The sequence below is a fragment of the Anomaloglossus baeobatrachus genome, chromosome 3 (genome assembly GCF_048569485.1).
Source record: "Anomaloglossus baeobatrachus isolate aAnoBae1 chromosome 3, aAnoBae1.hap1, whole genome shotgun sequence".
Taxonomy (NCBI): domain Eukaryota; kingdom Metazoa; phylum Chordata; class Amphibia; order Anura; family Aromobatidae; genus Anomaloglossus; species Anomaloglossus baeobatrachus.
In genome coordinates, this window is record NC_134355.1 from 497411330 (window position 1) to 497426447 (window position 15118).

Consider the following 15118-nt stretch of genomic DNA (forward strand, 5'->3'; position numbering starts at 1 on the left):
TTTGAGAATATCTCTTAAGAGTTGTATTTATATAACCCAGTTAAAGATGATATGATATCAACTCTTGCACTCTTCACATTACGTAGAAGGGAAACCATCTAATAACTTGTCTCATCTACTAAGAATAAAGTAAACTGACTCACACTCTGTAAGGCCTGTGCCACACATCCGTGCCTCCGGCACGTGTTTGTCATTTTTTACACGTACCGGCGGCACGGAGACACGTACAGCAATGCTACCCTATTGTAGCAGGCACACACACGTAAAACCACACGGAACGTGTGTCCGTGTGCGTTTGTACGTGTGTGCGATTTTCAAAGCGCTGACATGTCCGGTTTTTCGCCGGCAGCACGGGTGTCACACGGCCCGCACCCGCACCACACGGGTGTAGTGTGGATGCGGTCCCGTGTGACACGCGCCGGAGAAAACACACATGTCAGTTAAAAAAAAAAAAACATTAACTCACCTTCTCCAGCCCTCCTGTCTCTGCCGCTGCTGCCTCTTGCTGCCGACCGCCGCTCATTATTCTCATTGAATATTCACTTCACAGCCTGGCAGCAGCAGCAGCGGGGAGACGGGAGGGCTGGAGCCTGAGGATCAGCACCACGGACAGCAGCGCGGACATCAGGAAGGACCAGGTGAGTATAATAATTACTGATTCTACGTGTGCTATCGCGGATAGCACACGTAGAACACACGTGTCACGCACGTACCAGAGACACGTACTTACCTGCACACAACACTCAGGGAAAATACGTGTCTCTCGGCACGTGCGTGAAATTCACGTGAGTGTGGCAGAGGCCTCAGGCAGTTTTTATCTTTGGTATAGAGAAATGGTCCCTGTTTGGATATATATGTATGAACCACAAAACCAAGATTTTCATGGTAAAACGCAGGTAAATTTCATAGAAATTTATAGCATCACCTGCTTCAGTTAGATTTGTTTCCTTAGTTTTATTATAAACTGTGTGAAATGCTGAGGAAAATGCTATATTGTTTGCTAAATTGTACCTGGATTTTAAAATAGCTGAAAGAGAATAGGTGTACCTGGATTTTATAGCTATTGAAAAAATATGCTGAAAAAGATTTATAGGTTTTTAAATCCCTCCTACCAGTTCACTGCCTTCATACGTTTGGTACATTCAGGCCACTTTACAGACCACAAAACCATCTTCCTACTTTCAGCTAGTTGCTAGCTCTTTCAGGACTGAAGTTTCACATAGCTCACTCAGACCCAGGTATAGGTGATTCTGGGACTTAAGGTTCACACTGCCCACACAGTCTCCAAGGTTTAAATTTTAACATCCCATACAGTCTACAAGAATGTTTTCAGAGTATTCTCACTGACTTTTTCTCTATGAGAACTCCGGCCTTGCAGTAGTCTTCTACTTAGGCCCTTGTGGATCTCTGTGGATCTCTTGGTCTCTGTCCCAACTTTAGGAAGCCTACTGTGCAACTTTCAGTCAGATATAGCATTTTTTCCTCCAATGTTAAGCCCTCCTGCACAACCCTTCATGTTTGGATCTACTGTTTGTGTGTATGTTTGACGAGCTGGTCAAGCATCTCATCAATATCACTCCACACATACACTCAGACTTTTAGTCCCTTGTTCCCTCAGCTAAGTGACATGCCCCATTACATACCCATCTAAAGAAAGCATAAGGAAAAAGCAAACAAAATGAAAAGTAAATAAACTAAATGATAATACAAAAAATTCCATCAGATTGTAAGTAATGTAATTTTTATTATTGTAAAGCTCTACAGGGCTTATGCCGCATTCCCAGACTTTTTCCTTGAGAGGACAGCAAAATGGTGGTCTCAAGAAATTGAAGAATATCGAAACAAGCATATTAGATTTGATGGACTTTGGATAGTAAGTATATCACCATTTTGAACTATAATCAGTATCCCTGATTAATGATCGACCGTGCATGTGTTTCAAATTAATGCAATATTGTTACCACTGTTCACATCTGCATTGGATGCCTCATCAAGACAACACACAACTTGGCTGAATCTGTCCCCATTATAAGTCAAAGAGGTGCATCATATAAGATCACGAGTTATATTCATCTGACTGAATTGGCACTGTGTTGTGGTTTCTTTTCCAAATGCAAACCACAGGTCAGATGTGAATGGAACTTTATATAGAATTTTGGTTCTTGTAACAGGAAAAACAGTAGCAGGAATTTAAGGGGGCTTTACACGCAACGATATTGCTAATGATATGTCATCGGGGTCATGGAATTCATTAGCGATGTCGTTGCGTGTGACAGCTACGAACAGCCGCTAACGATCACAAATACTCACCTAATCGTTGATTGTTGACACGTCGTTCATTTTCAAAATATCGTTGCTCTTGCTGGACGCAGGTTGTTCGTTGTTCCTGAGGCAGCACACATCGCTACATGTGACACCCCGGGAACGACGAACAGCAGCCTTCCTGCGTCCACTGGCAACAAGGTGGGTGTGTCGTTAATGCGGCTGGTCTTCGCCCCTCCGCTTCTATTGGTGGCTCGCTGTGTGACGTCGCTGTGACGGCGCACAAACCTCTCCCTTAAAAAAGAGGTTGTTGGCCGCCCACAGCGACGTCGCTAGGAAGGTAAATATGTGTAATGGGTACTAGCTATTTTGTGCACCATGGGCAGCGATTTGCCTGTGACGCACAAACGACGGGAGCGGGTGCAATCGTCAGCGACATCGCTTGCGTGTAAAGCCACCTTTAGACTTACTGTATGCATCTTTGAATTTCTAAAATCAAACGTTCACTATTTTAAGAATTCTATACCATAAATCATAATGCCCCATAATTGTATCATTTGCTATAATTAGTCTGATGTTCTTTGAGATGATGTGAAGCTGTACTGTAAATCTCTGATAAAAGCATTATTTAGAACATCTAAATTAGACTAATAGAAAACGACATTGCAGAAAAAAATGACCATCCAGTTCCCAAATTATCTAAATATTGTATACTAAAAATAACTCATTAATACTAAAATGAAAATAACAAAAGCAAGCATATTTTGGCGTACATATGGTAAATATGGCAGTTTGTATTAAGTCCTCAAATTTAGAATTGAATTATAAATGTTATATACTTTAATCCAGTACAGCAATATAGGAAGCAGAATATTTCCATAGTTAAGCTATACCTCCCAGTATTTGAATTCAAATTTAAGTATCCTAGGTAATTACCATATCTATACTGCAAACCTTTAACATTATTTTCAGCATTGTTTTTAATATAATTTTATATCAACTGAGAAACAATATATATTTTGTGGGGGACAATAATCTAACCCCTGAAAAGTTGCAAAAATGTTGAAAATGGTGCAAATTACACACAATATTTACTTTGTGCAATTTGCTCACCAAAGGTCCATAATACAGTTAAACATAATTATTTGCAGAACCTTAGTCCTTCAAAGAAATAATTTCCCTGCACACCTTTACTAACTTCTGGCATTGTGGGCATCTCTTTCTTTTGTTTAAAAAAAAGACAAAAATAAATATAATTGTACCAGGACAACATCAATCAGATTATGCATAAAATATCACATTTTAAAAATACAAGGATAAAAAAACATATATATTAAAAACCAACATCACAGGCATATAGAGATGGTCGTTTGAACAATGAAAAAAACCCACACACAATGGTTGTGATGCTCGTCATTACTTACGGGCAGTATGGACGGAAGGGTAGTCAGACAAGCTTGGATCATAACACAGGAAGACATGACATGACACAGGGAGTAAGCAAAAATGCAGTCAAGTAATAGGCCGAGGGTCAGTATTCCAGGAGAGTAAGTATTTGATACAGGGAGCAGACAGAGACAGGATCACTTAATGACTCGAGGTCAGAAGCCAGGAGGTCACGACAAGAACAGGAAGCGGGCAGAGCAGGATCAATAAACAGTCCAAGGTCAGGAATCCAAGGTCAGAGCATTAACACAAACAGGAGCCAAAGCACGACTGAATAACCAGGAAGTACGACTGGCGAAGTTCTGGGAGAGCATGGTCATTAATGAAACAGAGCAGTTACCAGAAACAAGGAGTACCTACAGCAAGTGCCTCCCAGAACCAACATGGAAACCTTGTGCAGAAAAACAATCTTTCAGCAAATGCTTAAGAATCACAGCAGAGCATTACACATGCAAAATACTCTACACAAAGGAAACATAACTTTCGGCTCCATAGTTGAGCAGAGCATGGCAGGACATAACCAGTATGGAAACTGCTCCACACAGCGGAACCATGACTGTATTCCTTTAGCCACCAGACCCCCAGGTTTTCCAGGAAACCTCCAATGGAAGTCCCTGACCAATCGGCTTTCACAGAATTGGCTGGAATGCATGATCTTTCTACAGGTACGTAATCCCTCCAAACAAATAAGTAGTGAAGGGAATTCCATACCCTCAGAGAGTCAACAATCCGGTCCACCTCATACTCTAAACCTCCATCAATGGGAACAGGAGGAGGCAGGGAAGAGGAAGACAAGGCTGAGGAAACAAATCTTTTTTGCATGGGCTTATAGCATACACTAGGCATATGCAGAGACTGAGGAAATCTCCGTCTAAATGCCTCTGGATAGACCACCTTCTAGTTTTCATATGGCCCAATAAATATAGGACCCAATTTAGCCGAAGGTACTTGAAGCTTAATATTTTTGGCGGACAGCCATACCTTATCCCCTACCTTAAAAACGGGACTGGAAGATTGTCTCCTATCAGGTTTTCATTTCTGGCAATATTTGGCCACCCCCAATATTTCTTTGTATGTCTGCTCCAAGACACCCAGAACTTAACCTAGACAACTCTCTAAGTTGGGGATGAAAACCATAATTACAAAAAAAGGCTAAGTCCCATTAGCATGATTGACCCGACTATTGAAAGCAAACTCTACAAGAGGTAAGGGTGAGCACCACTCTTCCTGCTGGGTAAACACAAAACACCGCAAAATTTGTTTCAAAGACATTAGTTCTTTCGTTCTGCCCATTGGTCTCCGAATGATAAGCCGATGAAAATGACAAATCAATGCCCAGTTTTTTACAAAAAGTCCTCCAATATTTAGAAATAAATTGTATCCCCTATCAGGTACAATGTTCAGGGGAATACCATGCAATCTCACCACATTTGTGATAAATAACCTGGACAGTGTCTCGGCATTGGGTAACCCCGATAAAGGAGCAAAGTGTGCTTGTTTACTAAATCGATCAACTACCACCTAGATTGCCATCTTACCACCAGACATCGGTAAGTCGGTAATGAAATCCATGGACAGATGGGTCCACAGTCTTTCAGCAATTGATAATGGAGCCAACTCCCCAGGGTGATCACTTAACACAGAGTCATGAAACTCCTTCAACAAATGCAACCACAGGTATACAGGAACAAACAGCCTTGACTCAGTAATAGTGGAAGGAGCCGACAACTGGGCATCATGGATCTCTGCTTCTAACTCAGAGGACAACATCAAAATAACAATACCCTGGTGAAGAATGGAGGATGGAGGTTCTGGGTGAGATACAGAATCCAGCCTGTGTGATAGAGCGTTAGCTTTCACGTTTTTAGACCCTGGCAGCAATCTGATGGCAAAATAAATGTCAAGAAAAATAATTACCATCTGGCCTGTCTCGGGGTCAACTGTTTAGCTGATCCAAGATATGCCAAATGTTTATGGTCAGTAATAACCGTGATTTGATGGACAGCACCCTCCAAAAAATGGCTCTATTCCTCAAATGCAAGTTTAGCAGCAAGCAGCTCACTATTACCAACATCATAATTTCTCTCTGCAAGGGAGAATTTTTTGAGAAAAAGCACATGGCTACAAGTTGGTTAATGTTTTCAGACCTTGAGAAATTACTAAAGATGAGTGAGCCTCTAGAGGCTCGAGTTCGGTTCGGCGAGCCATTCGACGAACCTCTCGAACCCCATTGAAAAAAATGGGAGGCAATCACAAACACATATAAACACATTATAAATGTACACATGCGGTTAATAAACATTGCTATATGTGAAAAGAAACTCGGGCACTGCAGCGCTTAAGCCGTTCAGTGGAGCCGTACTCACAGTTCAACAGTTCAAAGGCAATCAGCTGTGTCAGGACTTAGCTATTCCAAAGCTAATAGTGCCATGACGGGTGGTGCTCTGCTTGCAGTGTGTTCAAGATTCCAAAGTCCAGGTGTAGAAAGAAAGCGGCAGCTCACTCGGGAAGTGGCAAACAAAATTCCTTTATTCTGCTATCACAGACATAGGCACAGAAATAGTGGGGAGAGGAGGGGGTGTGGGGACGGGAGATGGACGGCAGCCGTTTCGGGCTGTGAATAGCGCTTTGACAAGTCCTAGGAATTTTGTTTGCCACTTCCCGAGTGAGCTGCCGCTTTCTTTCTACACCTGCACTTTAATAAACATTGCCATAACACTTACAGGTCCCCGCGATGCGTCCTACAATCTGTCTCCCGCCGCTTTTCCTTCAGATAATCGCTGCATCCTCCCGGTAACCAGCACTGCTGATAGGACCTATCGTGACGTCAAAATAGCATGGGACCAGTCACGTGTCTATTATCTCATTAGCTACAGACTGGTCACATGGCTAGACGTCATGCTAGGTCCTGTCATTGCATCTCTCCAGTATGTGGTAATCGTTCCAGCATCTCCGTGTACCAGCGACATGTTCTGGCACACAGTCGGCTTCCCGGTCTGCTTCCTCATTCTGTTATTCACCAGCTGCCACAGCCAGTCAATAACGGAGATCACTGTTGCTATAGCAACGCGCCTGTCAGCGGTGACATCACCGCTTACAGCCAGCAGCTTCTCCTCACTCACGGAGGGAAAAGACTGCACGGGGAGCAACAGCATCTTCCTCCCATGCAGCGCTGCTGATGTAGCAGAGCTGCATGGGTTGAAGGAGAAAGAAGACAGGAGACCATGGATCGTGGAGGGATAAGAGGGAGTAATACACATGGAGTCTCTAAGTGTGTCTGTGTATTTATTTCTAATAAAGTATTTTTTTTTGTGTGGTGTCTTTTCTTTAATCCTTTAATGGAGATTCTTAATGGCTGGGTCAAACTTGCCTGACATTAAGAATCTCTGGATTAATACTAGCTATTAAAACAAAGCTAGTATTAACTCATTATTACCCAGCAAGCCACCCGGCTTCAGGGCAGCTGGAATAGTTGGATACAGCGCCAGATGTTGGCGCTTCTATGAAAGCGTCATTTTCTGGGGCAGCTGCGGATTGCAATTCGCAGCAGAGGGGCCCAGAAAGCTCGGGCTAACCTGTGCTGCGGATTCCAATCCCCAGCTGCCTAGTTGTACCTGACTGGACACAAAAATATGGCGAATCCCACGTCATTTGTTTTTTAATTATTTCATGAAATAAGTGAAATAATTAAAAAAAACAGGCTTCCCTATATTTTTGGTTCCCAGCCGGGTACAAATAGGCAGCTGGGAGTTGGGGGCAGCCCATAGGTGCCTGGTGTACCTGGCTAGCATACAAAAATATGACGACAACCACGTCATTTGTTTTTTAATTATTTAATGAAATTCGTGAAATAATTAACAAAAATGAGCTTCCCGATATTTTTGGTTCCCAGCCGGGTACAAATAGGCAGCTGGGGGTTGGGAGCAGCCAGTAAGTGCCTGCTGTACCTGGCTAGCATACACAAATATGGCAAAGCCCACGTCATTTGTTTTTTAATTATATCATGAAATAAGTGAAATAATTAAAAAAAATGGGCTTCCCAATATTTTTGGTCCCCAGCCGGGTATAAATAAGCAGCTGGGGGATGGGGGCAGCCCATAGGTGCCTGCTGTACTTGGCTAGCATACAAAAATATGGCGAAGCCCACGTCATTTGTTTTTTAATTATTTCATGAAATAAGTGAAATAATTAGAAAAAATGGGCTTCCCTATATTTTTGGTTCCCAGCCGGGTACAAATAGGCAGCTGGGTGTTGGGGGCAGCCCGTAGGTGGATACCGGGATAGCACACAAAAATTTGGCAAAGCCAAAGTCATTTTTTTGGTGGGCAAAAAACTCCTGCATACAGTCTTGGATGGAGTATGCTGAGCCTTGTAGTTCTGCAGCTGCTGTATGCTCTCCTGCATACACTAGTGAATGGAGCATGCTGAGCCTTGATGTTCTGCAGCTGCTGTCTGCTCTCCTCCATACAGACAGACAGCAGCTGCAGAACTACATGGCTCAACATACTCCATTCAGGACTGTATGCAGGAGTTTTTTGCCCCCCCAAAAAATGATGTGGGCTTCGCCCTGTTTTTGTATGCTAGCCAGGTACAGCAGACAGCTACGGGCTGCCCCCATCCCCCAGCTGCCTATTTTTACCCAGCTGGGAACCAGAAATTTTTGGAAGCCCTTTTTTATTAATTATTTCATGAATTTCATGAAATATTTAAAAAAAAAATGATGTGGGCTTCGCCATATTTTTGTATGCTAGCCAGGTACAGCAGGCACCTACGGGCTGCCTCCAACCCCCAGCTGCCTATTTGTACCCAGCTGGGAACCAAAAATATAGGGAAGCTCGTGTTTTTTAATTATTTCACTTATTTCATGAAATAATTAAAATACAAATGACGTGAGCTTCGCCATATTTTTATGTCCAGCCAGGTACAACTAGGCAGCTGGGGATTGGAATCCACAGCACAGGTTGCCCTGAGCTTTCTGGGCCCCTCTGCTGTGAATTGCAGTTCGCAGCCGCCCCAGAAAATGGCGCTTTCATAGAAGCGCCATCTTCTGGTGCTGTATCCAACTCTTCTAGCTGCCCTGGTGACAGGTGGCTCGCTGGGTAATAATGGGGTTGGGGCTAGCTGCTGTATATTATCAACTGGCCCTAAGTTTAAAATTCATGGTGTCACGCCAATATTAGACATAGTACCGAGAAAAAAACCCACAACACAGAAAAAGATTTTTATTATAAATAAAACACAACACAATTAGTGACTCCATCTTTATTGAAATAAAGAACCCCCTTCCGCAGTAATCCTGGGTCAAGTGTCCCATGCCGTCCAATCTGGATCCAATTTCATCTGATCGGTTTGTTGGAAGGCAAAGCGATCAGAAGATGTGTCAGGTTCAAGGGCCTGAATCACATGACACAGCAGCTGAGTGTATAAACGGCTTTTATACAATCAGCTGATGCATCAGTGCAAAAAAAAAAAACTACACACTTCAGTGCAAACTCCTGTCCGATGGCATCAGCTGATAGTTTAGCTGGCCGGGCGGTAAAAAGCTAGCCACACCGTTCGACTTATAGTGTCAACTGATGCTGTCAGGTGACCGCATCAGCTGATCATCGACAGGTCTGAGAAAGAGAAAGAGAGAAAGAAGAGAGAGAGAAAGAAGAGAGAGAGAGAAAGAGAGAAAGATGAGAGAGAGAAAGAGAGAAAGAAGAGAGAGAGAAAGAGAGAAAGAAGAGAGAGAGAGAAAGAGAGAGAGAAGAGAGAGAGCAAAAGAGAAAGAAGAGAGAGAGAGAAAGAGAGAAAGAAGAGAATGAGAGAAAGAAGAGAAAGAAGAGAAAGAAGAGAAAGAAAGGTGAGAGAGAGAGAATGGAGAGAAAGAAAGGAGAGAAACAAAGAAGAGAGAAAAAGGAGAGAGAATAGAGAGAGAAAGGAGAGAGAGAAAGGAGAGAGAAAGGAGAGAGAGAGAAAGAGAGAGAAAGAGAGAGAGAAAGAGAGAGAGAAAGAGAGAGAGAGAAAGAGAGAGAGAAGAGGAATGCAGCCTCATTCCGTGAACTGCTCCGTTTTTAGAGGTGTGTCCCGTGGCTCACAGCTGATGTCCGGTTCCTCACCTCAGTGCATAATTAAATTATAGTTATAAACATATTATAAATATATCATAAATATATTTTAAAATTAAAAAAAAAAAAGTTCTTTACCGGGACTAGAACTCACGACCTAATTCTTCTGAGGTGAGCGCTCCATCCACTCAGCTACTTCCTTTAATGATACAGATAGGTAGTAATGTGGTAATCTTGAAGTCTGCATTGCTAAAGTCTCTGCTGACCGCGCGATTCACTTCATTGCTACGTGGAGCTGATACAGAGCACTCGTGTTCTGTAGCAGAGCTGACAGTGTCGTGTGGATTACGTCGGACCTGGAGGGGTATTTGTGGATTTTAATAGCATGGTGAAACAGTGTTTTTTTGTCTTTTATTCCAAATAAAGGATTTTTTCCTGTGTGTGCTTATTTACTTTCACTTTCAGGTCGATCATGGAAGGTATCTCGGGGAGACTCCTGGCATGATTAACTCTTTATTACCTCGATTGCCACCGCACCAGGGCAATTCTGGATGAGCTGGGTAGAGTCCCCCGGGACTGTCGCATCTAATGGATGCGGCTATTCCGAGCAGCTGCTGGGTAATATTGTTAGGGTGGTGGGCTCCCCATAACGTGGTACTCCCCATCCTGACAATACCAGACTCCAGCCTTGTGGCTTTATCCTGGCTGGTATCAAATATGGGGGGAACTGCATTTTTTTTTTAATTTATTTATTTATTTTACTGCACGATATAGACCTGCACGCCGGCGGCTGTGATTTGTGATTGGTTGCAGTGAGACAGCTGTCACTCAGCTTGGGGACTTGTCTGACTGCAACCAATCATAGGTGCCGGTGGGCGAGGAAGGCACAGAATAACTAATTGACTAATGAAGTGGCAGCCATTTTCTAAAGAGGAAAAGACGCTGCAGATTTTTGAAAGACGTGGAGCGAGATGCCCGTGATCGGTGAGTAGGAAAGGGACGCAGGATGTATGCAGATAGCAACATGTTCACATAGCCTTACTGTGAAAAGCCATGTTTATGGTGATTGAACCATTCTCGAACGTAACTCGAACTGTCGAGCTTTTAGCAAAAAGCTCGAGTTCGAGTTCGATCACGAGCACCCCCCGAAATCACTCGAACATTAAATTGGCGAACCTCGAACCTAGGACATCGCTCAACTCTAGACATTACCTCCACAATGAATGGCATCATGATGTCTGGTTGAATGAGAACCGGCGAGGACATAAAACATCTTTTCAACTTCAGAAAAGCCCCAACAGCCTCAGCCGACCAAGCTCTCAGATCCGACCCTTTACATGTAAGATCCATCAAAGGTTTAACAATCTAAAAAAAGCCCTTGATAAATTTCCTGTACTAGTTGGCAAACCCCAAGAAACGTTGCAACGCCTTAAGGTCACTGGGTTGGACTCAACCAACTATGGCCTGCACTTTCCCAGGGTCCGTCTAGAACCCAGCTTCTGACATAATAAACCCTAGGAAAGAGATTTCCTGAACAGCAAACGTATATTTTTCCAACTTAGCAAACAGGGAATTTTCTCTAAGTCTTTGTAATACAGAGCGGATATGTTCATAATGAGAATCCAGACCAGTCGAGAAAATCAAAATATCACCCAGATAAATCACAATAAATCTTCCAATGTAAGGCGTGCAAGATAGTCCTTCGGCAAATGACTAACGCGACCTCAGTAGAAACAGAGTCCCAGGTTGCGATGCTATCTCCTTTCCTTTTCTCCAGGGCTGGCTACACCAACTTCCATTGGCTCCATGTCAGGTGAATGACTGAGACTTGGAGGACTGAAAAGAGTCTCCTGTTGGGCTACACATCTTTCCCATATCCTGCAATCCATCTGCATGGCCTGAGTCATGGCATCCTCCAGAGAACAGAGAGGAGAGTGGAGGGCCAGAGCATCCTTTAAGGTATCTGACAGGCCTCTTTGAAACTGACACCAGAGGCTTGCTTCATTCCACAGACGTTCAGATGACCACTGTCTGAACTCTGAACTATACTGCTCAGCAGTGCAACCTCCCTGTGTCAGGTTCATGACCTGCCTCAGCCACCTGGACTGTGTCAGGTTCATCAAAAAAAGTCCACAGAAGACCGATTTGGGGCTAATGAGGACAAAAAAAAAGTCCACATCTGAGGACCCCCCTTAGCAGGGACATATTAATTCCCACCCGCTGGAACTCATTTGCAGACAATCGGGGTTGCAGAGTAAAAAATAATTTACAGCTCTCCCTGAAAACTGTAAACTGGTCTTTATCCCCTGAAAACGTATCAGGGAGCACAACCACGGGTTCAGGGAAGCTCAATTGAACGTCAGTCAGTTCAGAAGACATACCTGCAGTCTTTAGTGAAGAGTTTTGGGAGGTTCCTAATGTACTAGAATGCTTCCCCTGCAACTACGTTTGAGAGGATGCTAACTTCTGATGCAGTCAGGTTTGCCACCTGATCACAGAACGTGCACACTGAATCCATAGGTGGAGAAAAAAAAGTCAGGTCGGTCATAATGTGATGCCAGTCACTACTTACAGGCAATATGGATGGAAGGGTAGTCAGACAAGTCAAGTTCAAAATACAGGAAGATAAGACAGGAGACAGAGATTAAACAGAAACGCAGTCAAGTAACAAGTCGAGGGTCAGAATTTAAGGAGCGTACGTATGTGATACAGGGAGCAGACAGAGACGTGATCAGGTAATGGTCTGAGGTCAGAAGCCAGGAGGTCACGACAAGAACTGGGAGTGGGCAGTGTGGGGTCAATAAACAGTCTGGGGTCAGAAAGCCAAGATCAAAGTACTAATACAAACAGGAGCCAAAGCACAACTGAATAACCAGGAAGTATGACTGGCAAAGTTCTGGGAGAGCATGGTCATTAATGAAACAGAGCAGTTACCAGAAACAAGGAGTACCTGCAGCAAGCACCTCCCAGAACCATCATGGAAACCTTGTGTAGAAAAACAACCTGTCAACAAGTGCTCAAGAAATACAGCAGAGCTTTACACATGAAAAATGCTCAGCACAAAGGACACATATAACTGCCTGCTTCGTAGTTGATGAGAGCATCGCAGAACATAACCAGTGTACAAAATGATCCACACAGTGGGACCATGACAATGGTGAAGTAGATATACAGTATACTAGTTATATGTGAAAGTAGATGCATATTGATTCTTATGATAGAATTTTTTTTTTCAGATATTGTGGTTTATAATTGTATGCACATTATTAAGAATATATATGGAATATAGGTTCATACAACCAACATACATAAATTACCCTAAAAGCTATGAATTTTATTATAAAACAAGGCACCAATATACCAAATTGTACCATACACATAAAAACACTAGTGTACAAGTAAAGGGAGAGGGTTACAGATAACACCTTACTACAGAACCTTCCTCCTGTCCACTACCTAGCCGCGGAGGTCGGCACCCTAATATATACAAATTGGCACCCCCACTCTCTGTTAACTGTCCCTTATCTGTTCTACCTCACCCTATCAAAATATATGAAAAAGTGCTCGTGCTTACCAAAAGTGCAAAACAGTGCTAACAAACGGGAAGATAAACAAAACATGGGAAGTTGTTTATAGAAGATACTCATCATTTTGATATTATGCGTATGAGCCCCATTGACATAACATTAAAATGAGGAATATTTTATATATTTTGGTTGTATGCACATAATTATTTTTATTATATACAGTGCCTACAAGTAGTCTTCAACCCCCTGCAGATTTAGCAGGTTTGATAAGATGCAAATAAGTTAGAGCCTGCAAACTTCAAACAAGAGCAGGATTTATTAACAGATGTATAAATCTTACAAACCAACAAGTTATGTTGCTCAGTTAAATTTTAATAAATTTTCAACATGAAAGTGTGGGTCAATTATTATTCAACCCCTAGGTTTAATATTTTGTGGAATAACCCTTGTTTGCAATTACAGCTAATAATCGTCTTTTATAAGACCTGATCAGGCCGGCACAGGTCTCTGGAGTTATCTTGGCTCACTCCTCCATGCAGATCTTCTCCAAGTTATCTAGGTTCTTTGGGTGTCTCATGTGGACTTTAATCTTGAGCTCCTTCCACAAGTTTTCAATTGGGTTAAGGTCAGGAGACTGACTAGGCCACTGCAAAACCTTGATTTTTTCCCTCTTGAACCAGGCCTTGGTTTTCTTGGCTGTGTGCTTTGGGTCGTTGTCTTGTTGGAAGATGAAATGACGACCCATCTTAAGATCCTTGATGGAGGAGCGAAGGTTCTTGGCCAAAATCTCCAGGTAGGCCGTGCTATCCATCTTCCCATGGATGTGGACCAGATGGCCAGGCCCCTTGGCTGAGAAACAGCACCCCAGCATGATGCTGCCACCACCATGCTTGACTGTAGAAATGGTATTCTTGGGGTCGCATGCAGTGTGTCTCCAAACGTCACGTTTGTGGTTGGCACCAAAGATCTCGATCTTGGTCTCATCAGACCAGAAAACCTTGAACCAGTCTGTCTCAGAGTCCCCCAAGTGATCATGAGCAAACTGTAGACGAGCCTTGACATGACACTTTGAAAGTAAAGGTACCTTACGGGCTCGTCTGGAACAGAGACTATTGCGGTGGAGTACGTTCCTTATGGTATTGACTGAAACCAATGTCCCCACTGCCATGAGATCTTCCCGGAGCTCCTTCCTTGTTGTCCTTGGGTTAGCCTTGACTCTTCGGACAAGCATGGCCTCGGCACGGGTGGAAACTTTCAAAGGCTGTCCAGGCCGTGGAAGGCTAACAGTAGTTCCATAAGCCTTCCACTTCCGGATGATGCTCCCAACAGTGGAGACAGGTAAGCCCAACTCCTTGGAAAGGGTTTTGTACCCCTTGCCAGCCTTGTGACCCTCCACGATATTGTCTCTGATGGCCTTGGAATGCTCCTTTGTCTTTCCCATGTTGACCAAGTATGAGTGCTGTTCACAAGTTTGGGGAGGGTCTTAATTAGTCAGAAAAGGCTGGAAAAAGAGATAATTAATCCAAACATGTGAAGCTCATTGTTCTTTGTGCCTGAAATACTTCTTAATACTTTAGGGGAACCAAACAGAATTCTTGTGGTTTGAGGGGTTGAATAATAAATGACCCTCTGAATAAACTTTCACAATTTAAAAAAAAAATAAAAAAAGAAATAACATTCTTTTTTGCTGCAGTGCATTTCACACTTCCAGGCTGATCTACAGTCCAAATGTCACAATGCCAAGCTAATTCCGAATGTGTAAACCTGCTAAATCTGCAGGGGGTTGAATACTACTTGTAGGCACTGTATATATATATATATATATATATATAT

At 43.0% G+C, this 15118-nt stretch overlaps 1 protein-coding gene across 1 annotated transcript in view; it reads left to right on the plus strand.

The window, feature by feature from the left end:
- The window catches only part of SI (sucrase-isomaltase), a 439774-nt gene that overhangs the window by 224877 nt on the left and 199779 nt on the right, over positions 1 to 15118 (plus strand). The window contains exon 35 of the mRNA XM_075340661.1: positions 1757 to 1873. Coding sequence (XP_075196776.1) covers positions 1757 to 1873 — 117 coding nt within the window. The remainder of the gene's footprint in view (positions 1 to 1756; positions 1874 to 15118) is intronic.